General features: G+C 38.2%; 1 protein-coding gene across 9 annotated transcripts in view; it reads right to left on the reverse strand.

Annotated features, from left to right (window-relative positions):
- Positions 1–793: 793 nt before the first annotated feature.
- The window catches only part of TBL1XR1 (TBL1X receptor 1), a 166336-nt gene continuing 142462 nt past the window's right edge, over positions 794–24667 (reverse strand). For all 9 annotated transcript variants that reach the window (XM_038583941.1, XM_038583940.1, XM_038583947.1 and 6 more), the window contains 9 exons: positions 23009–23072; positions 22821–22918; positions 21537–21597; positions 14392–14513; positions 14176–14250; positions 10654–10781; positions 9907–10072; positions 6705–6806; positions 794–5807 (listed from right to left, as the gene is read on the reverse strand). In XM_038583941.1, the coding sequence (XP_038439869.1) occupies positions 5781–5807; positions 6705–6806; positions 9907–10072; positions 10654–10781; positions 14176–14250; positions 14392–14513; positions 21537–21597; positions 22821–22918; positions 23009–23072 (843 nt within the window). In that variant the 3' untranslated portion in view covers positions 794–5780. The remainder of the gene's footprint in view (positions 5808–6704; positions 6807–9906; positions 10073–10653; positions 10782–14175; positions 14251–14391; positions 14514–21536; positions 21598–22820; positions 22919–23008; positions 23073–24667) is intronic.

A 24667-nucleotide genomic window follows, 5' to 3' on the forward strand; every position in this document is an offset into this window, starting at 1 on the left:
TGAAAGGTCGTCAGTTCTGGCAAATGCAAAAACTTATCACTTAATAAAACATGACAAGTCTATGCCTGTGTTAGTTTCTACTTAAGGACATGAAGGGGAAAGGCCGAAGACCTGAAGAATAGGTTTGTTTTTTTTTTTTTTTTTTTTTGAAGAAACACACACCCACACAAAACAAAACAAAACAAAATGTGCTCAACGATTCTTGTAAAAAGGCTCTAAGTAACTCTGAAGAGCTGGGATTCATTTAAACCGGAAGGTGCCTGGTATCGTTCCTCAAAGATTGTAAGGTTCGTTAGCAACACAAGCAACTGGCTAAGGAAGAAAGTTACTACATTAGAAGAGGTTTATATGAAGAAAAAAATGTCACTAGGGAAAAGTTGAGAATCCTGCCCTAAAATCTTCAGCAACATAGACACGCGGTTTTGTGCTCAACTTGCACACTAAAGCAAATGAATCTGAGGTCTCTTTTAGTTTATGTGAAGCGATGTCCTTTAAATACAGTATTATTTTCCAAAATAATTCAAAAGCGATTGTTACTTCTTAGCTGGTTAAATGCTCTATTATTCTTTAATAAAAATAGTAAATAATCCCTTCATTTAAAAAAATCTCATCTCCTGTGAGAAGTAATAAAATAGTAAAATTTGTAATTTTTATCTACGGGCTTAAAGTATCTATCTTAGAAAACAAAACACTCGGGGGGAAACAGTGGTTTGGGTTCCGATGGCAGTTGTTACGGCTGATTAGACACCAGTATGGGAGAGAATAGACATGTTGTTATGTCATGAAGGCTAACTCAGAGCAAAAAAAGTTTATTCTACAATAGAACATCGGAGGAGTAAATGCAATTAAAATGTAAACAAGAAATTGTAAACAAGAGATAGCATCCCTCTCTTTACTTGACTAGTAAATAGTCTGTACAAACTACATAGATATCAAAGGTTTCATATATGTACACAGCCAACATAATATCAAAATATATTTTATTCTGGACCTCTTTCAGATCTGATTCAAATTACAGTTGTCAAAGCAATACAATGCAAAGGGAAACTGCAACAACAACGACAACAACAAAAATGTGCCTAGAAAGGATAAAAGGGTCATTGGGGACAAATCATTGTGATGTGGAACCAAAGTACATTGTGAGTGTAATTAACATGGTCCAGGACAGCAGAGAACATCTAGATCAGTCTTCCTTACACAAGAATCATGAAAACTGAACAAGAACGTTCTTTAACAGGTACAAAAAACTGTCATGGGCTGGTTTACACTTTTACAACAGTTTTAAAGTTAGCTGGATAACTAAAGAAATGATGCAGACATTTTAATCCAGTGCTATAGGTAGGCTCACAGAATTAGACCCAAAGGATTTGCCAAAATCAAAATCAGAACATCATAGCTACAATGTCAAAGTCAGGAAAGAAGAGAATTGCTTCTGTATTTAGGGGCCACAGAGCCACAAAACGCAGCCTGTGTTTGCTTTTAATGAGATGGGTAAGTACATCAGACTTAGATACAACATGCAGAATGTTTCCTTGAACTTATGCAGAAACTCCAAAGAAAACATCGTGAAACGGCTTACTAGGAAAAAAAAAAAAAATATGTATATGCCCTAGTTATTCACCCTGCTTCAACACTGTCAACGTAAAGGCAGAAATAAAGAATGCTATTAATACTTGAGAACTACCGATATAAGACATCAAATTTCTAAATCAGTGTATTAAAAAAGTGAACACTTCCTCTTTTTTCTCTCTTCTACACTTAACTAGAATCATGTTAAAAAAAAAATGGATAGAATGTGACACTTCAGAGCTACTACCGGAAGGAGTCATTTGTAACTTCCCTACGCTCTCCTCCTTCCATCCCTGCTGATTCAGAAGGAAAAACGAAAACAAACAAACAAAAAACCAACCAGGGTCTCTTGTAGATTTGCTGCTATTCCCCAAAATGTTGGCATTTGCTGCCATGCCACAATGTTGGTCCACTGAAATAGAATTTCTGTGGAAACAGTCACCAGTGATTCACCAAATGCAAGTACCACCCTTAGCATGTGAGGATAAATGCAGGTTTTGTAGAAATGTACAATGTGCTTAAGAAGATGAAAACGGTTTTGAAAAGAGTAAACGGCACTGCATTTGAGATTTATTTTTCTGCTTATCTAGTAAAACGTAACATTTTTGCTCACATAAGGACAGTCATTTGTGATTCCTTTAAAATAGCAAAAATGCATACTCCTCTTCAGGCCTCTATGCGATAATAGTTTACATTACTCTTAACAAAATCATTCTACATAAACAGATAGCTCCTTAAAAATAGTACTCTCTCATTAAATCTAATTTGACAGAAAGAAGTTTAAGGAAAAAAGGAGTGCTTTATAAGTGAAAAAGTACAAATCTTTGGCCTTTCTCTTGACATTTCTATATGTCAAAAAGCAAAAAACCTTCATGTAATTCAATCTAATAATTACTTTTTGCACCATAATTTGTTTTTTACACCACAAAAGGAGGCACTTTCAGTATCTGTAAAAGGTGTTTAATCCTAAAACATACTTACCTAGAGAATTATTAATTAAAACAGAATTCGATATACTCTAAAATCTATTAAGAAATTAAAAGTTGCCACTTCTAAAAGTCATTTGAAAGTCAATGATGGTATCTGATCAACGACAGAAATGGGGATCGAACAAATAGAAGGAGGTACAGGGATTTCCTACATGGAGAAGAAAACAGATCTTCCTGTATGAAGTTTAAGAGTGACAGCTGCTCGCTCTTTATTCTACTTTAACCAACGAGTACTCTATGCATTCAAGTTTTCCTTTCTATTTTTCCTCATAAGTTTCTTACAGTAGCTTATACAACAACGATACACAATGAATACCGTAGGAAATCTACTGGAATCCGTTGATCTTCAGGAGTAAGTTCTTAGAAAAAAAGGAAGGAAAAATGAGCCAAGGACCTCAAATACAGAATTGTGCAGGCGTGAAACCTGGTCTCCTACAATCAAGTTACTGCTCAAATTAGAGGCAATCTTACTTTTGTCTACTGGAGCAGCATCGTGGCACATCAGCAGGCAATGATGATGTTGAGAACAGCAGCAAAAATAAACAACTGTATGCTCATAAAGAACCCAACCCTACAAAATGGATACCTTTCCGATAAAGTTTATACTTAAAAGACCCAAGACTTCAGGATAATAAAGCTCTGTATTTATAATCTTTTATATGTCCTATTGTGGCTATTATGCTTACGTAAAATAGCTAAAGAGAAAAAAAAAAAAGAAAGAAAAGGTGACAACACCATCAAAATGTAGCTGTCTACTTTGGCAGCTATACTGCAGAACTTCTTGACTATCTTTTAATCAGCTGGGGAAAAAAAAGTCAATAACTGTATGCAAATGAATAAATTGTCCATATCAAAATACAAAAGTACTATCAATAATCACCTCTGACTTTCAGATTTAAATTCAGTGCAATTGACAGATGCATCACTAAAGGAAAATGCAGCTTAAATCTACTCAAAACATTTGTGTCTATTCCTGGGAGCACATTTAAAAATTATTGCACAGATTTTTAAATTTTTATTTATTTTTTTTAAACAACAACAGAGGTCAACCATAGATGTGGACCTCTAGCAATAAAAGCAGGATTTCAAGTGCCAGATACTCAGCATATTAGGTTTCCTACATAAGTCACAGGGTAATAGTTCTAAATATCTATAATGTGATCCAAAACCCTAAAAACAGCTGGCACAAAACCATCGTGAATGACTGCCTCTCTCGATGTGAATTTTTAAAAATATTATTACAGTATCATAGTCCCCACTAACAATAACTGGGGTACATGTAACAACGTACTGTGAAATTAAGTGTATTTATTCTCTTTACCAATAGCAAATGCTATCCTACCTTAGTAAAACCAAGACTTGCTTCAATCAGTGCTGTTTTGTAGAAACAGCAAAACAACAAATGCTGAAAATCAAAGCTGCATTACTTGGGTTAAATTGGTTTCCACTTCAACTTAAAACATAGGTTAAAGTTTTAGTAGTAAAGGCCTCAAAGTAATTAGTGACGGAAATAGTGTTATAAATTTGCTAAGCTTAATAATAAGCAACTCCTTAATTAAAATCTTTGAGATATAAATTTGACAACTATTCTCTTCAAAATTGACACCTGTGGATACTTACTTACATTAATCACGACAAACCCTGTTAGTCACACATATAAACACGGCCCCGTGCTATCATTTGCGAATTCTGTGTATTTTAGCTTTTAGCTGCATGAACACAAGAAGAGGTTTGCTCTGATACCTAGATCTTTCAGAAAATACTTGATATTATAAACAGAGTAAAAGACATGATATAGTAGTGATTACTAAAAAAAAAAAAAAAAAAAAAATAGCAGCTTCAATCTATTTGTATTTGAAAAAAAAAATGTAGTCACAAGTACCACGAATGCAGAATCAGAGCAGCAGGGAGGTTAGTGCAATTATACTTTTTTTGTTTTTGAATTCTGAATCACTGCTATTTAAAAACACCTTGAAGCAAGTCTTTTGTTTTAAAGATTGTTTTTAAACTAAGGTAGCAAACATTTTGCCATGTAATGGCAGTGTTATATGCCATAATCTTGTTTTATATAAAGAAAAAAACATGAGAGATTTTTTTTAATACTGGAGTTTGGTTACATTACATATTTAAGCTTCTACACAGAATGATGGACACTTTGAGAAGCTAATCCTTATCCAGAAACATTTTAATCTCTTAAAAAACAAAGCAAAACAAACAAACAAAAAAACCCCAAACCTACTTTGCTCCTTTTCACAATAGTGCACATTTTAACCATAATTTAGTTATGGCTACAAAACATCAGAAGATTTTTTTTATGCATCTTCTCTATGGTATTAAAAAAAAATTGTGCCCTTCTAGTCTTTAATTGGCAGAAATATGTCCCCAAAAAGAAACTATTGCATTTAAGCCACATCACCAAAAAAGAACAAAACAAAACAAAAAACAAAAACTAAACAAACAAACAAAAAAAAAAAACAGAGCATAATATCCTTTTACTGTGTGTCTTACAGATTGACATGACCAAAAGTCATATATTTTCATTCAATTTCCAATTCCCCCTTCCACAACATGCACCAATTGAATATATGCTCTGGGAGCCATAAAATGTACCAAACATCTATCTCTTCAAAAGAATGCATTAAAATATTTTTAAGAATTTTTTTTGTTTAAAAGGTGAAAAAAATATAAACAAGAAACTGATTCACTCCCTTACTTCATGCATCCATAAACTAAACCAAAAACAAAGTTTAAAAGCAAGAACAAACTACTGCTGCAAGTTTTTGTAAGTCCATTTTCTCTGTACATACAAACTGCTCAACTACTGAAGGGAAAAAAGAATATAATCCATGGTGTCTTCTGATTCAAAGGGGAGAAACAAGGCTGTCATTAGTATCCAAAAACTGGTACACATATGGGCTGCTTTTATAACGCATATTTCTTTCTGTCTTCTGTTTTTCATATCCAAAACTTCTAAATGCTATTTTAGGGGCACAGCAGATTAGATTCCAGCACTTGGTGAACAGAATTCACAAGCTGTGACAAAATTCTGTCATCTTCAGGGTGCAATTTTGTTTATATACACTGTATGTATATATTTCTTTTAGATTTGGCTGTAGTGGACTGGCCATGGTTCAAGTGGGACTATAGCAGTACATGGGTCAGGGACAGTCATTTTGGCTATGTACACATTCATAGTCGGTCCATGGCTTCCAACTAGTAGCGCTATTTCCGAAGGTCTAACACACAAACCTGTAAGAAATTAAAATAATCAACCAGTGTGTTAAGAAATTCATTGTACGTTTTCAGTTTAACGTTTCTATGGTACGGTTGAAAATCTATTTTTACTTCCTAGTTCACAAAACTGGTAAAGCAACAGTAATCGTGGCACTGGGCACTTAACCAACAGAAATCAGAAAAATCATCTAAGAGATGGAGGAAGCCACCGTGGGCTAACACTACAGAGAAAGAGCCACGGCTAAAATTTTGAAGATTTACTCTCTGTTCATTAAAAAACCAGAAAAAATACACTCAAAATAAGAGCACTTCCTATGTTCTGGACCTCAATGAAAGATACTTCAGATTATATTAAGCTACAGCTTCAGAAAATAGCTAACGGCTAATACCCTCTCCATTTTTCCCTTTGCTTTCAGAGCTTTGGAAGCCAAAACTAGTATTTCTATAAAGACTTGGCCAACCTCATCCGGCAAGTCTCTCAGTATCACACATTCCTCAATGCAGGACTCAACTGCCTCTACTCCCCCTCCCCTGGGCCACCAACACTCTTCTGCAAGGGAGACAAGGTAGAAATAGGCATTACAAATTCAAATCTCTCTCAGAAAGTGGTATTCTTCTATGCTCAATTTCATTAACGAAGGTTTACACATTAAAAATAACTGAATAACTGTCTACTCCCTGGTTATGCAGATACTCTTTTGGCAAACACAGCCTATATTTTGTTTAGAGTATTTGAATGAAATAAACATAAAAGATACACAGCCCTCAGTGTAAAACAAAAAAAAAGAAAAAAAAAATCAATACCATAAAATTTATTTGGAAAAGAAGACTTTGTAGTCACGACAACAATAAACCACATTTATTTACTATGCTCACACACCCACTCCCTTGGAAATACTTTGTTATACTTACTGAACCATCTGATGCACTGGCTCCAACTTTGTCTCCTGCTGCATTCCAGCAAACTTCAAAAATTCCACCTGTTCCCCTATAGCTGTGAACTAGAGCACCTGTCTAAAAAAATGAAAAAAAAAACAAAAAACAAAAAACAAACAGATCCTTAAAAATGAGAACATACATTATATAATTCCAAATACTGAGGTAAAATATTATATGGCGTGATTTCTAACAATCAGAGAGAGAACTTAGCTTTGACTGTAAAATGAATTACAAGTTTTGAAACACCAGAAATTTGATGATCCTTCTATAAAAAGATAATAGTTGCCTGCTCTCAACAGATCTCTCTCTCACACACACATACAAACTCACACACTCAGTTTCTCCAGTATTGATAACTGTTCTTAGTGAAGGTATCTTTGGCCTCTTTGATAGTTAAAAATGGAGTAAACATTCAATGCATGACTTGAAAGAACTTTTGGTTGTTGTTGAAGGACGCATGAGTTTGGCCAATACATAGAGAGAGAAAATTAAGTCAGAATTTCTTTGATAAAACATCTTAAAGAGAAAGCAATAAACCAGTAAAGACAATTTCAGTGTAAGTCTGTTACTTTCTGTTTACAGAGTAGTCCTAAACTACAAGGGATTAAAAAAAAAAAAAAAAAAAAAAAGGAAACCAAAATTATTCAGCTACCACTGAATAATTAAAACTCAGTAAAAAATATATATATATATTGTCCTAGGAAAACTCGTCATTTAACAGGGCTAAGTTCAGAGGTTCTGCTGTGAGAAACTGGAAAATAATGAAAAATACGCTCCTGGTGGTGTGTCCTGACAAAGCAGGATCTCTCAGCTTTATGATAGATAACCCTAGAAAGGTCCAACTAGAGGTAGCAGATCTACCTAAAAACAACGTGGCAGCAAGACAGGGATCCTGTGAATGGCTCCTCAGACAGCCAATCCTATGGTAATTACTAAGCCAGAGGCCTCTCCTCCCTCACTTTCCTCTTCAAAGTCGTTCTACGAATGCTGTGGAAACCAGAGGGCACTGCTACAGCTGATCACATCAGAAAGGTTTAACTGTTTTTTTCTCCTATGTAAAGTTTCTTACGATTTAAAAGATTAATGAAAAACCATGAGTATGGTAGGTCTTGAGTATATTTCCATCGTTAATTAGGAGAAAAGAATGGTACCAACAAAATCTGAAATCTGTTGATGCACAGGAAGTAAAATCTACAGGATGGTATGCTTTGGGGTTTTAAAAAAACAACTTTCTTCCAAAAGCACTTAGCAATTTCTAAGCTCAAATTAGGCTATAACTGAACCAAAAGAGCATGATCAACAAGCTGGAGCTATACCATTAACAAAGCCCAGGGGATCATCAGCATACTTAAATCTGTGTGTGTGTGTGTGTGTGTGTGTGTGTGTGTGTGTGTGTTCAGACCTGACTTCAACAATTTACCTGTGAAATGCTTAAGTAACATCATATGGATGACAATCCAAGTGAGGAAAGGAAAAAAAAAAAAAAACCAAACAGATTTATATATGACAAAAAGACAATGACTGCACTAAAAACTCACCAGATGCAGTTTACTGTTTTCAAAGTTTAAAAAAGTATTTTCTTGATACACAACAGTGATACATCTAAGTGGTATGGATAGCTGCTCAAATGCCCCTAAGAGCCTACAGGTACCCTCCATTAGAATCCTCTACTTCTGTACCCAAATTTCACTTAAATTGGTTTTCTCACAATGGTGTAAATAAGTGACTGAAAATGTACACAACAGATTATCGACAGATTCTATCTAGAAAGTCTCTGTTATTAAATCACAACAAAAAGATTAGAGAAAAGCCAAGGGGGACGTCTAAACTTAAAAGTAATAAGAGAGCTCAGAGAGGTGGGTGGATTCAGTCTCAATATGCCGAAATTCATAATGTTCCAAACACGAGCAACTACTAGTAAGTAAAAGGAATATATTTTTAAAAAGATATCATTCCTGATTAACAATAGGATCCATAAGGCACTTCAAAATAAATTAAGAAAAAAGAAGATATTCACAAAGAAATTATAAAACTTTAAGGAAGGGGAAAAAAAGAGTGAGGGGTACCTATATAGTTATTAAAACTATGCTAATGATGAGGTATATACAAACACATCTATCGATGCAGTACAAGAGAAGCTATCAACCACAATAGTAGGAACACGGTGTATGCATATGAAAGAAGTGAAATGATCAAACAGGCAAAGAATACATAACAGCCAGTATTGAGACAACTGGCTATCCACTGGAAATACAAAATTAGATCTCTACCTCACATTAGGTATATAAAAATCAATTCCATGGGAGTTAAAAATATAAATGAAAAGAGAAACTAACAGTTACCTGTAGGGGACCAAGAAGAAAATGGGAGCCCTAAGACTTCCCAGTGCATACACTTTAGAGTTCAGGGGGGACCATCTGAATGTGTAACTTAATTAAAAATTACATGTAACAATGATGATTTATGCAAAATAGTCCAACTATGATGATCAGCTACAGAAAGAGCAAGAGCTCACAGTGCTTTGCTCTGGGTGCACAAGGACCACCTAAGAAGTGATCACCAATTGGGGGAGGGGAGGGAAGGGAGAGTCAAGTGACTGCTGTTAAAAAACAAAACAAAACAGTACATGGAGCATAAACACTAAATAGGTGAGACGATGAAATAAATTAAACCAGCTGGCTGTATTTTCCGTGTTTTAGGAAAGGATCTCTTGCTCTATATATATAGTATTGTCCCTCCAAAGGCAGCATAGTTTTAAGTTTATTTCTGATAAATCACTGTGTTCGGCCATAAAACCTTGTCCTAACTTAGTACATTTTATTAACTGCTCATTTATAGCTCTTTCAAAGACAAGGCTTTTAGAAAATAAATAAATTACATCATTTATCTAAACAGGCATCTTAAACTCTCACATTTTAGGCCAGCAAAGTGTCGGAAAACTTATAAAACAAGAATCTAAATTCACTTCCAAATTCTGGTCTACATTAGGAAAACATAACTTCAATTGGCTTCAATCTTTATTTGGCTATAAATTCAAAAACAGTACTCACTTAAAAACTAAGAACTGAACTAATGTCATAAAAGGAATGACAACCAAAGAGAAGAAAGGAATCTACACAGGCGAGTGCTTCCTTGTAACTACGAAAGTGTGCAACGATTTAAGTGACAGACCTACCTGTGTGTTCCAGATGTGCACACATTTGTCAAAAGAACCACTTGCCAGGTACCTGCCATCAGGGCTGAAAGCCACACTGTACACAGGTTCTTGGTGTTTTGTCAAAGTATGGATGCAAATTCCTCGGTCTACGTCCCATAATCTAACAGTAGAATCGAAGGATGCACTGAACAAAGGAGGAAACAAGATGACTTTACAAGTAATGAAATGTTCCCACGCCCCACACCCAATCTACAGTTTCGGCCATTTCTAGTAGCTAGCCACGAACCCCTACGAGACGCAGACTGGGCTGTTAGGAAGCAAGTGTTCTGAAAGCAAAGCCATATAGAAGAAAAGGCACCTTAAGAGCATCGCCCAGTCCCTGAACTGGAAAACAAAATGAGCTAAATTCACTGTATTCCTTTGCTCCTTAAATAATTCTTTTATATTGACTGATCCAAAGTTTCGAACAACACACGGACTATATATTTATGATTTTAGTGCTGAAGAAACGTTATTATACCCTGCCTCGATTACTTGAGTTTTAATCAATATTTGATACCATCGGTAAATGTTTGGTAACTCCAGATATAAAAATCCATTAAGGCCTGGAATAAGAATAAAACTCCATGTTTAAATGTTCCCATCAAAAAAACACCCTTTGCAGGATACACTCCATTTCATGGAATCTTTCCTAACTCTGTCATATTTATTAGAAGCTTTTTCTGTGGAAGACTCATAAAAGGAGGAGTAAAACAGAAATATTACCTTGCTAACATAAGGTTGGCATTTGGATTATTTGTCCCTGGCCCTGTTGGACTCCATTTGATAGTATAAATTTCTTTATTATGTGCTTGCAAATCATGGACACAATTGTCTTGTTTCATACTCCATATCTGAGCAAAAAAGAAAAATGTATGTAATTATATTTTCTCACACAGAGGGTACATTTAAAATACTACTGTGCCAATCTAAAATATAAGCAGTATAATCAGAACAATGATTAGAGATCTAGGGAATATCTGCAAAGAAATTAAAATGTAGAATATATTTAATATTTATCTCTCTTTTAAAAATGACAAATTAGCTTTAAGTCCTTTCCAAATGTTCACTATTCTGAGCCCTCAAGACTGAATTAGCTGTAGTTCTAAAATTAACTTTGAGAGCTTCAGATGGTATAAACTTCAACACTTAGTAAGTCCCTTGGGTAATGATCCTAAAATGTTTAAGGTAGTAGTTTTAACACTGTCCCTTAAATAAAAGATGTACATTATGAATTCCTCTTAGGGTTTAGAATAAAAAAATATGTTGTAACAGAGTAGGGCAAATAGATAAGCAACTTGCAAACAGTATATTCCTGTATGACACCAAAGCACAGGCAACAAAAACAAAACCAAAAAGGCAAAAGGGACTACATAAAATTAAAAAGCTGAGCAGCAAAGGGAACAATAAAAAGGCAATTGACAGAATGGGAGAAAACATACGCAAACCATGTATCTATAAAGGGTTAACTCTGAAAATGCAGGAGGAACTCCTACAACTCAATTGCAAAATCCCTAATAATCCATTTTAAAAGTGGGCAAACAGACCGTTCTTCCAGAAAGATATGTGAATGGCCAATAGGTATATGAAAAGACGCTCAGTGTCACTAGCCATAAGGGAAATGCAAATCAAAACTAGAATGAAATGTCATTTCACATCTATCAGAGAATTGCTATTATAAAATAAAAAAGACAATAAATGTTGTCATGGATGAGGAGAAATTAGACCCCTTGTTGGTGGGAATGTAAAATGGTATATAGCCACCATGAAAACCAATACAGAGTTTACTCAAAAAATAAAAAAAATAAAAATAAAAACAGAACTACCATATTATCCAGCAATCCCACCTGTGTGTATTTATCAAAAAGAACTGAAATCAGGATCTTAAAAATGTTTGCACTCCCTGTTGGCTGTAGCATTAGTCACAGAAGTCAAGATGCGGAAAGCATCTCAGTGTCCATCGGTGCATGAATGGATAAAGAAAATGTGGTCTATACATACCATATACAACACAGTGTTTATTATTCAGCCTTAAAAAGAAAAAAAAAAAAAAAAAAAAAAGGAAATCCTGAACTATGCCACAACATGGATGAATCTTAAGGACAAATGCTGCGTGGTTCCATTTATATGAGGTATGTGAGAGTCGAACTCACAGAAGCCAAGAAAAGAATGGCAGCTGCCAAAGGCCAAGGGAAGAGGACAGGAAGGACCAGCTAATTGACAAGTGCAAAATTTCAGCTCTCTAGTTCTACTGTACAACATGGTGCCCATAAATAACAATACTGTGCCGTACACTTAAAAATCTGTTAAAAAAGAGCTCATGTTACCATTATAAAAGTTCCGAAAATGACTCATACAGAACAAATCATAAACTAGCAAAGGAATAAAGTTAAAATGAGTAGAGACTAAGTCTTACTGGAGTTGAAAAGATCTATGTATAGACCTTTAAAATTCGTATTACTGAGCAAAAATCAAGAGAAATCTACACTGAGAGTATTTCTGGCAAAATCATTCAATAAAGACAAGGGGGTAAATCTCGCCAAACACACACACACACACACACACCCCAAAACCCAACTGCCAACAACAAAAACTCCCCACAAAAATCACGTGTGTTTCACCTGTCTGCAAGGAACCTAATAAGTGATAACAAAGCAAAACTGTAATGTGCTTGGATCCTAAACATTTATAACTCCAGGTCAATAACCCCCCAAAATACGTTTCAGACCTTTTTTCACTTGACCTTTCACTTTGACCTGCCACTGTGGACCGCCCCCATGCATCACCTCCCTTAAGAACTGAACACTTTCTTTCCATTTGGGTCATTCCTTCTCAGTTTCCTTTTGGAAGCTCGCTCCTCTTGAGCTGGCGATTGTTGGGAGTTCCTTAAGACTTTCTGTTTCTAAGGTTCCCCTCCTCTCTTACTCTGTATTTTCACCCTGCACAGTTCCATCCAAGTTTGTGGCTTTAAATGACCACCCACTCGCAGAGAATTCCGAAATGTTTATGTCCAGGGAAGAGCTCTTCTTGGAGCATCGGACCCACCTCGCACTCCCACCTGCATGGCTCAAATCACTGTTCAGGTTTTGCATGACCTACTGACTCATGTTCCTTGATCTCAGAATTTGGCCCCGAGACACAAAACAGACCCATCATCTCACTTCTGCTTTAAAGCTCTGACCTTTCATTATTGTTAGGACAAAAAGCTCTCTAATGGTTTCTACTTCAAACTTGTCTAACTGCAACTCAGTAGGCTCTCCAGCCACTGGCCTTCTTCCATGACCACATATGTGCCATACTCTGTTCCGGAAGGTTTTCATTTTATGGCTGTAATGCACGTGCATGCAAAGTAAACTCAGAGACAAAAGCATTAAGAAAAGCCTTTTCACTAGCAATGTGTGCAAGGGAGCTCAGGCTTGAGAAAACCATGTATAACTAAATACACAGCAGGCATTTAAGGAAAAAACCTCACCAGGTTACCAAGGTTACATTTAGTCTGTCCATGGGAGGAAAAGCAGTTTTCCCTCATGATTATTTCATCTGTAAGGGTCATCAAATCTGCAGCCAGTGGCATTACAAAGTCAACCATAAAATTATTTTCAGGAGAGTTACTATGTTGCAGGAAAGGGCTCAAAGCTTCACTAATATCGGACGGAGATAAATATTAGGCTGTTCTTCATCTCAAAATGCTTTTTGTTCCTAAATGTGAGGTGCACACATGCAAGGTGGTAGTTTTGTCTCTAGTCACACTGACAAGAAAAACATAAATTCATGTCGAGCTGTGGATGCAGGCATGTCAGCTAGACCCACTCAGCAACTAAGCAATGCTGTGCTACAGCCCAGCTTCCCAGCAAGGATGATATATATTCACACCACAGAATCAAATTAACACAATCCACAGAATTTCGGTAAAATCCATGAATGCGACGAAGATCTGTTACTTGTCAAATTTTCACACGTGCAAATAGAACTTGAACCGCACCAGTATATGACCTTCGAGAAGTGCAGACAGCATGTTTCTTAGTGCCACAATTCCCACCAAGCGTTCTTTTTGCTATATCTAAACACTGGGAATACTAAGCAAAACAAATAAATAACGATTGACTATTAAAAAGTAGAGTGAATCCTGATCCCGGTTAAGGCGTCGAATGGACGCTAGGACAGATGCTCTCGAGAATCTAAAAATGGCCAGAGCAGCCCTTCTTCAGGACACGGCCACTGCCACTTCAACCCCACTGTTTCAATTACCTTCAAAGTCATGTCATCAGAACAGGAGGCCAGAAGATTGCCAGTTGGGTCCCATTTGATAGCATTTACTTCATTCTAAAGAGAACAGGGCACAGTCACATTTTCACGGTACAGACTGCGTTGCTCTTTGGACATTAAACACACATCCCTGAAAGCCACCTGCTGTATCACTTAGTCATCATAACCACTTTCAAGGGCGAAAAGAAGGTTACTCACCGTGTGTCCCTGGAATGTTTTGATAGGTCTGTCTTGTCCTAATTTACAGACATGAATGCACATATCTGTACTACAAGAAGCAAAGGTGTTGTTGCTCTGCCAATCAACATCCAGTGCCGGAGCTGAAAAGGAAAAGGGCTACAGGTTTGCCTTCATTCCACAAGCACTGAAATCTAGGAGCTTTAGTTCTAAATCACGCTTGGGCATTTCAGTATGCTAATAGGAACTTAAACATCTTACTTTATGATCTTTAAAATACTAATTGAATTTTAAAAATGATGATCTAAATATCACAAACACTAATAAATTTCAGTTCGGGTGTCTCTATGTGAGCCACAGCCTAAGGAAGTAACACAGGAGGTGAGGGCTCCTGAGCGCTTGCTCCATGAGTTACCAGGACTGGATCCTTAGCGTCGCGTTCGTAAACATTTAAACGTGATGTCATACTTCCTTTTATTTCTAAAATTCCTCGAGTATTTGATGGGCACGGGGGCTTCAGTCGGCCACTCCCTAACCGCTGGACCCCAAGCGAGTCATTTAACCTTTCATGCTGGTTTCCCCATCTATAAAAAGGGGGAATAAAACCTTTAGGCTTAGTACACAAGGATATTGTGAAGATCAAGATGTGTGTGAAAAGTACTTTGTAAATTGCAAGTTAGACAGACGTTATACTGAATAATTTCCATATCCACCCAACTGATAAGTGCAATATTGTATAGGGTCGCAAATACATTTTCTTCTAAGTCATTCTTGTCAAATAACTGCTAAAATCCGTGTCATTGAATTTAAAACCCTCAGACGCCCAAAAGCTGGCAGGCTATTAATACCCATGTTAGCTCTGATATGACTGGAGATTCTTCCCGTTTCCCCAGGCTGCAAGGTGCAAAGGCGCTCTATAATTAGGAACGCAGATAGGGGAATGACGGCAAGTAAGCGGGGTAAGCCACCCCAGACCTGGAGCGGCGGGGGGCCTGTGGCCCACCAGCCCAGTCGCTGTCATGTCCGTTCGGCTGTGGATCCGAGATGACACGTGATCAAAAGGCCTAGGAGTGTGAACATCACACAAGACTCGGATTCTCGTATCCATGTCACGAGGTGTTGGGAGGCCCTGGCTGCGCTCACGGTCCCAGATGGCGGTGGCCCTGCGCTCCCGGGGGGGCCGCACCAGCCCCGGCACGTCCCGCTCGGAGCCCAGGAGGAAAGTGGGGGCGGGGGGGTGAGGGCTACGAAGCACTAGGTAAGGCGGACCCCACTGAGGCCCACGGGAGGGGCACGCCCGCCACCCCGCCGTGTGAATCCACGCGTAACGGTCACGGGCTGTCCACGCCACTCGGTGCCTGGCCGGCCCATGGGCTGCTGCGGGAGCGTTCCCTGCCATCGGGGGCCCCGCCGCCCCCAAGCCTGAGGGTGGCACCCAGCGCGCGTGGCACGGAGCCGGGTTTGGGGGAAAGAGTGAAGGTTGAGACCCGGAGTGTGGGCTGCGCGCGGAGAGCACCCGGTACCCAGCCGGCCGAAGCCCACCAGCAGCAGCCGCTGCGGGCGGGTGCGTCCCTAACAACCCCCGGCTCAAAGCTGGGCGGACCGGCGTCACCTCGGGTGCAGGCTGGTGACTGTGCGCGTGTCGCCTGCTTGCCCTCAGGGCCACCCCTCGCCACCCTGCCCTGATAGCTCCGCACACGGACTCCGCATCCCGGGCCCACGGGGCTCCAGGTGGACACAGACCGCGAGAGCCACGGTCCCGAGAAACAGAGAAGCCTGTGCGCTCATCTCCCCGGAGCCGGGGCCTCGGGCAGCGGCCGCCGCCAGGGTGCCCGCAACGCCGGGCAGGCCGCCTTCTCCGGCTCGAGCTCCCGCTGGGCAGCTGGCTCCTGCCTCCTCCAGAGGCCGGCTGTCTGCGGCTGTTCCCCTCCGACCCAGTTACCCACAGTCCTCTGGTTCGCACTCTTCCAACACCTCTGCAGCTGTTTCCTCCGATTAAATTCCCGCTTCTCGACTACCTGGTTTAGATTCTGTTTTCATGCCTGGAATCTGACTCAGTAGCTACCAGGTTCATTTTGACATTACATTACTATTACGTAAGATACCATTTCAAAAATAATTTTAACAAAATATTTACTTGATAAATAGTTGATTCTAGTGTTAAGCGCACGTGTGTGTGTGTGTGTGTGTGTGTGTGTGTAAGCCTGAAAAATCTAATAAACTCAGAGAACAAGTAAAGGTATGACAAAATGTCACAAAGAATGGCAAGTGTCTGTCATGATGTATCCGGATATTAATTTAGAGCTGTCCGCAGAATATGAGATGGGAGGCTGAGAAAAGAACGTGGCATTCAAACAAATACACCATTAGGTTCAGAATGACACAAAAATAAACTGTGTGGCCCAGTGAAGCTAACTGGGGGAAGCTGGGGAGTGCTTCAGCATGAGTTGTAGGATTTATGCTTTGTGATATCCCTGGCTCATAAAATACAATGGTTACAAGATTGGTATAATCGAAGAACACCTACCTCCTTACCTTTTGTTTACTCCTAAAATAAAATGAGTCTAGGTAATGCAAATTCATTAGGAAAGAAATACATCTCTATGGGGTGCCTGGCTGGCTCAGCTGGAAGAGCATGGGACTCTTGATCTCGGGGTTCTTAGTCTGAGCCCCCGGATGGGTGTAGAGATTACTTAATAAACTTAAAAAAAAAAAAAAGAATTTACATCTCACAACAAAATGCATTTTTTATGTAAGTGATATGTGAGAGTTGTGTTCACTATTACTGGTCTCATTTTATACAAGATAAAAGAGACTAAAAAGAGTTCATTCATTTGCCTAGGGCTACAGTCCTTTAAAATCTTGGAGCTAAGATTCAAACTTTCGTGTCCTGCAATTTTTGATATGTTTTTGTTATCCCCTCCATCCTTCATAATTTAAAAAGGTAACAAATGAATTGAACTTATGTAGTAGGGAGAAAAAGGTATTTATTACTATTTGCATTTTTTAGAAACAGCTTTATTGAGATATGAATCACATACTTTAAAATTCTTTCATTTAAAGTATACAGTTTAATGGATTTGGGTATATTTAATAACTTTTAAACACTGTGGTCATATAGAACATAAAATGCCCTTCTACTAAGTGTACGATCACTGGTATTAATTACGTTCACGAGGTTGTGCGACCATCACTATCTTTGCTGTTTCATCACCCCCAGCAGATACTCGGTGGGTATCACGCAGTAGCTGCCCCCGCCCCTGCCCCCGCTCCCCAGAGCCTCCAGCCTTTACTTCCTGTCTCTCTGAGCGGGTCTGTTCCAGGCAGGTAACACGCAGACTCATTCTTTTCGTCCCTTTGTGCCTGCTTCATTTCACTTAGCGTGCTGCGTGTCAGGTTCACTAACGGTGACACTGTGTCACGACTCCATTCCTCTTCAGGGCTGAATGACCATCTTGTGTGTGTGCAGCCGTGTTTTGTTTATCCATTTGTCTGCTGATGGACACTGGCTTGTTCCCACCTTTGGGCTACTGGGGATAATGCTGCCCTGCACACTGACAAGGATGTGTTCAAGCCCTGCTTTCAAGTCTTCTGGATGTCTATACCTAGGTGTAGGACTGCTGGATCATCACATGGTAATTCTACGTTAAGGTTTTTGAGGAACCATCATACTGTTTTCCACAGTGACTGTACCTTTTTACAAACCAACTAGCAAGGTGTAAGGGTCCTGATTTCTCCATGTGCTCATGAACATTATTACTTCTTTTCACCGTAGTAATGGGTATGAAATGGCCACTTACTGTAACTCATCTATAATCATGACTTATGCTCTATGCAAGAGTGTATATGGGAGAAAATTTAGCACAATAATTAAAATATGGTAATTTAAAAAGCATGACAGACTTCCACTTCTGGTCAAGACGGGTTAATAGGGACCAAATTTCCCACTTGCCCAAAACAACCAGAAAACTTACAAAATATATGAAATAACAATTCAAGACTGTAGATACCAGGCAATTAAAGACAGCGGTTTCTGAGAAAATGAGAACCAATCAGCAGTGTGCCCTTCTATCTGCCCAGGCTTACAATGTGGGGGGCAGGGGTGTGGAGGTGGAAAAAAGTCCATGTTTTGGCACAGGGAAGAGGAATCTTTCTAGGCAGAGATCAATGAATTTCCTGAAATGGAGAAACAAAGCTGAGATCCAGGAAGCCAAAGTGGCTGGAATTAATAGGACAGATTACTGGAAAAGAGCTATGCACACAGAGATGTCACTACATAGTAATTGGAAGTAAGTTTATAGCACTACATATCTATTTTAGACAAGCAGAAAGGTCTCGAATCAGTGACCTCAACTACTGTATCAAGCAAAAGAAAAATGAAAAGAAAAAAAAAAAGAGTAAATTAGATTGACACTGAAAGCATGATACATAAAAAAACAAATAATTTATGGAATTCATCAACATTAATAACTCCTGATCTTTGAGGAGTACTGTTAGAACAGTACAAAGATGAGCCACAGACTGCAAAAAAGCATCTGTAAGTACCTGATAAACTTGTTGTATCCAGAATACATAAAGAACTCACGACACTCAATAACAAAACAATAAATGAAAGATCCAAAGATTTGATCAGATACTTCACCAAGTAAGATCTACAGACGGTAAATAGCACATGACAAGATGCTCAACATCATTAGTCATTAGGAAATACAAATTAAACCACAATGGGATACCAATACCCACTTATTAGAGTGGCTCCAATTAATGACACTGACCGCTTATCAAGCGCTACCAAGGACATGGAGGGACTACAATATCCATTGCTAGTGAAAACTTCCTGTATTGAAAATGTAAGCTTTGGAAAAACAGCTCAGCAGTTTATTAAGTTAAACATATACCTCCCGTGTCATCTAGTTATTCTATTCTTAGGTATCTGCATGGGAGAAATGAAAGCCCAAGTCCACATATAGATTTGTGCATGAACATTGATAGCAGTTTTATTTACAATAGCCAAAAAAACACTGGAAACAACCCAAATTTGCTTCAACCTGTGAATGGATAAACAAACTGCGGCACAGCCACACGGTGGAACACTACTCATTAAGTGAAGCAGATGCAAAACAATAACACGAGTGAAAGAAGCCAGGCCAAAAAAGTCTATAATATAAACTAATCTTACATCATATAAACTAATGGAAAGACCACAGGTGGTTGTCTAGGGGTGGAGGGGAGCGATCACAAAGGGGCAGGAGGAAACTTCGGAAGCTAACAGGTGTACTGTCTGTTTGAAGTACAGTGATGGTTTCAATGGTACATACTACATATGTCAAAACGTATCAACTTGTACAATTTAAGTATATGTAGCTCATTTTATGACAATTATACCTCAATAAAGCTGTTTTTAAAAAAAAAAAAAAAAAAAAAAAACAAAGAGCATGGCAAGAAAGCCTATCATGGGTAAAAAGCTTATTTACTGCGAAAGGACTTCAATACCACCTACCCCCTCGGGCTGTCCTCAGGACTAAATGGGATCACGTGAACCAAGAGCACCATGTCTGACCAAAGGTGGTGTACGTCATACGGTAGCTAGTGACAGTACCAAATGCGTACTTCGACTTCGTTTTACTCCTAGCAGTGAGGAGAAACTTTTGGGTGGAAGAGCCAGAGGCCTAAGAATTCTATCTGTGTGAGGACTAGAAACAAAGGTGAAAAGGAAGTAAAACAGGTAATCAAAACTGATGTGTAAATGCCTATTAATGTGGTAAGCTTTAATCAAGCTGAATTGTTTAACATGATGTTTGCACAACTGCGTTATCTAGATACTACACACCAGTCATTCTGTACCTTATTTGGTTTGTTTAGTCACACTAAATAGACAAAGACAAAAAGCCAAAATGTCAGAAGCTGTTTCCATTTTAAAGGTGATGCCGAACCACTGGCTGTTTGTGAAAAGGATGTTACCAAATTTTTGAGAATAATCAGTTAATTTTAGTCAGCCTTCAAATCAAAACTCTTCCCAACTACAAGTAAATCTTTCAAGAAGCAGTTAAATCAGGTAGTGGTAAAAATGCTGTTCTAACTTAGCTGACCGCTGAGAAACACAGGGCTCAGCGGTCTGACCTGCCCCCTTCCACATGCAGTTGAAATTCCGCATATCACTTTTGACTCCCATAAAACTTAACTGCTAATAGCTTATTGTTGACTGGAAGCCTAACCATGAGCAGAAACAGTCAATTAACACATTTTTTTGTGTGTTATACAAATTTTATACTGTATTCTTATAATAAAGCTACAGAAAATATTAAGAAAATAATAAAAAAGAAATTCACAGTAGTGCAGTTGTAGTTATTGGGGAAAAAACCATGTATATCAGTGGACCTGTACAGTTCAAAACTATGCTGGTCAAGGGTCAACTGTAGTTACTAGGTATCTTGTTCCAGTTTAATAATTATCACCAGGAAACTCCCTGAGAACAGCAGGAAGAGAGGGCAGGTACTGAAATCCAGCTGTGTCTACTCACCAGGTTGTATGCCCTGGTGCATGGCTCCGTACCAAGGAGGAAGGAGCACACTACTGGGGGAGGGGGGCCAGAATTATTCTATTTAAGTATCAAATTATTTTTCAAAAGAGAAGTCCATTTAAAGCACCGAAGTTCCAACAATGCTGGGAAAGCCCATTTTTTTATTTCATGTACATAGAAGGATTGATTTAGAAACAGGAGTCCAAAATGAGAAATGACAACACCTGAATTTGTATGAGTTTATAAAGTTTATACAGTATTTCCATATATATATTAGTTTTATCCTCATAACGAACAGGGATAATTATTATCCTTCATTTATAGATAGAGAAATGAGGCTCAGAAAGGTTAAATGACTTGCTCAGTCTTAAAGCTTGTTAAGTGGGGTGGAATTGCCATTCAAGCTTAGACCTCCTGATTCAAAGATCTATGTTCTTACCATTAGATAATACCAACCTAATTGCACTAGGCTGCAAATGGTTTTTTAATGGTACATTTCACAGAAAATGTTCGATGACCCCCTGACAATTAATGATCTCACTGATATTTGATATTGCAAGACTTTAAATGAATTATATGCCTTTAAAAAGCTTAATTAGAAAAACAGAAGAAAGCACCAGTTCTCATGTAAATTGTGAAGATTTACCTGAATGAAAGGGAAACTGTTGCTTGGCTTCACCGGTATGTGCATCCCAAATAATTGTAGTCTGAGATTGAAAAGAAAAATACATTAGGAGGTTAAAAGGAGCTCATCATAGGTACATAAATGAGACGCCTAACTATGTTAAAGCAATAGGAAATGTCAGAGTGAATTTAACTTTAAACATTTGCTTTATCCCCAATGGTACAAGGAGGGTATACTCTCACTTGGTGGGGGTGGGGATGGCTATTACGAGTTGCATTTTTCCCTGGTGAATTTCCATCAGTCAAATTACTTCAAACAATTATGAGTTGTCTCCAGAACACCAGAAATTATACTACATTGCTTAAGAAACTCAATTGCGATAATGTATTTAATGTAATTTTGGTTTTTAGCTTTTTTAGCTAGTGGGAGGTAAATACTTGATTAATAAAGTCATCAACCAATCTCAATATTAAGATTTTTAAAGCTCACATTTCCACACATAAAGGCAGTTTGGATTTTGACAATACTTAAAGCAATGTTTTATATATTATATCCACGTATGATATATAAATCTGAATGGACATCTTCACAATTCCTTTAAACACCCTCCCATCACTGGGTTTTATAATTTTGGGGATGTAAGGTATTACACAGTGTCAGTGGTTATTAATAGGACTTTTCCCTCCTATTCCTGACCTCCTTTACTTTCCTTTCCCTCTCTAGTTTCATTTCTGACAATTCATTCAGTTAACTATGAGCATACACTTTCCTGGATTAAAATCATCTTAAACCTGTATTATTTTTGGGAGGTGTGGGATAAAGGGGATGACCTAAGAAAACGAAAGAGCACGGAGCCCATAGTTCCAACCTATCCATATTTTCCAGCCTAGTTAGGTGAAAAAAGCTGCGAAGAATCTGCGTTTTTTACATTTTCAATTAAGCACCAGGAGTTCGGCTAACAGACTGGCTCTAAGATTTCTCAAGGAATCACTCTGGAGCCATTTTTACAGCTGAGATAAACTAGAAACTGGGGAAGAGAAGCAGAGTACAAGAGATATGACATCCATGATTTCAGCAAAGATGAGTGGTCAAAAAGATAAAAGATAAATGACATTTTGATGAATAATTTCAGGAATGAGCTGATAAAAAAATCTGAGAGCATTTCTACTATTATCATAAATTCATACCTGAATTTCCCATTTGTGGATGTTTCATTGTTTACGTGATCAGCAGGACAAAATACTACTTTCAGTTATACTGTGTAACACACTGACCTTCAGAAAATCTAGTTTAACATTCGCTTACCTTGTCTACTCCAGCACTGAGGATGAAATTTCCTTTCTTATTCCACTTTAATGCAAATATAGGGCCTTTATGCTGCCCCAAGGTGCTAGCAAGGTTACCTATTATTCAAAAAGAAAATCTTTAAAATTATCTCAAGCTTTATAACTCAGATCAACAACAACATAGAAAAAGAAAAATGCTTCATTTACCATCTTTAGTCCATATCCTGGCAAATCCATCGTATGAACCAGTTGCTAGAAGTGTACCTTCGCTCTGTCAGAGAAACACACTTCCTTCAATTACATAATCCAGAAAGGGCATTTAATTGTTATTTGGCTATTTCATGTTTAAATCCTAGGGACAGCAGATCCTTGACTTTCTCTGCTTCAAAACTTCCCCTCTGCCTATTTGGGAACGCTACCGAAGACCTACAAAGCACCCTTCACTGCTGTGAAGCTGGAATTTAATCAGCACCTAGTCAGTGTGGCAGCCTTATATCCAAATCTCAAAAATGGCAGGAACTACTCTGGAGCAGGACCCACACCACTCTGATGCACACTAAGGTCTACAGTATCGTCATAGATGCACGTGGCTGAAAATGGGAGTAGGGCGGTACACTAGGAAAGACACCCTAATCATCACCTTATAATGATTTTATAGAGTAAAAAGCAAAACCAGCTAAAACATCCTGTTATGGTTAGAAGATTTTATATGGTCCTCCCTCTAAATCTTTTACTAAAGCCTAAATGAAGCTTGTATTGTGTGTGAGCCAAACAATATTGCCGTTTCAGATGATCAGATACTTAAATATCAGTGAATGTTTCTTTCCTTTGTTAATTTTCCCAATATGAAATCCTTACCAATTAAAAAAAAAAAAAAAAAAAAAAAGAGCCAGAAAAGAGTGTAGGCTGACTTTATAGTTAATGAAGTGAGTACAAGTGCCTGGAACTACTTTACCGCAGGGAGAAATCCATAACCAATTTCTCTACTCTTACATTCCCTTGCTGTGCCTGGCCCTGATGAATGGTACAACAGAAGGACAGATCTATGGAAGTGCAAGCTACAGCGTGCATTCAACAGACTACTGCTGGGATTAGTGAACACTACTGAAGACACAGAATGAAGTCCTGCCTTACTCAGTGCCTTGTGGATGCTTTTTGGAAAGGGAATTGAAAACAAGATCGCCTTTTTTCAGACCTCTCAAGCCAGTCAGCTGTACAGGTAAGTGAAAAACAAACAGATGCTGGTACTAGGGGATGTAGGTTCAGTCCTTCCAGAATCTGGTTCCACAGTTTCATCTGAAGAAGGAGCCATGTTGAAACCAAGAGCAAAAGCCAACTTCTAGACTCTGCACGATGGGAAGCTTCCTTAAAACTCCTGGCCCCCGGATGTCTTAGTTCATGGACCACCACAGTAGGAAAAGAATACTTTAAAGATAGCGTATCTCACAGGCTCTTGCATTAGTCATGGAAAAGAACCATTCATCAAGGATAATGTTTTCCCGTTGGTGGAAGATTCAAATTCACAGTGAATAATATGTTTGAAAAGTCCACACTTCCACAAACTATAACTTGCAGTTCAGAATCACCAAGCTCAACAAACATTTGTTAACCATCCTTTTCACGGTAACCTGTAAATTTCATTAAGTTAAAATAAATGGTTTCTGAGCCAAACAGTATATGAGGGCAATAAGGCCTTTGACTTAAGATAGAATAAGGTCCTATGTTGAGAAGATAATTCTTAGTCCTGACCCTACAGGAATTTGTTTTAGAAAAATTTCATAAGAACTGAGAACTTCTGCTGGAGAAACCGTTTTTAAAAAAAGACCTCATTCATTGGAATGAGATTTGGATTTGGAAGATCCTTTG

This window comes from Canis lupus, chromosome 34 (genome assembly GCF_011100685.1).
Source record: "Canis lupus familiaris isolate Mischka breed German Shepherd chromosome 34, alternate assembly UU_Cfam_GSD_1.0, whole genome shotgun sequence".
Lineage (NCBI taxonomy): Eukaryota > Metazoa > Chordata > Mammalia > Carnivora > Canidae > Canis > Canis lupus.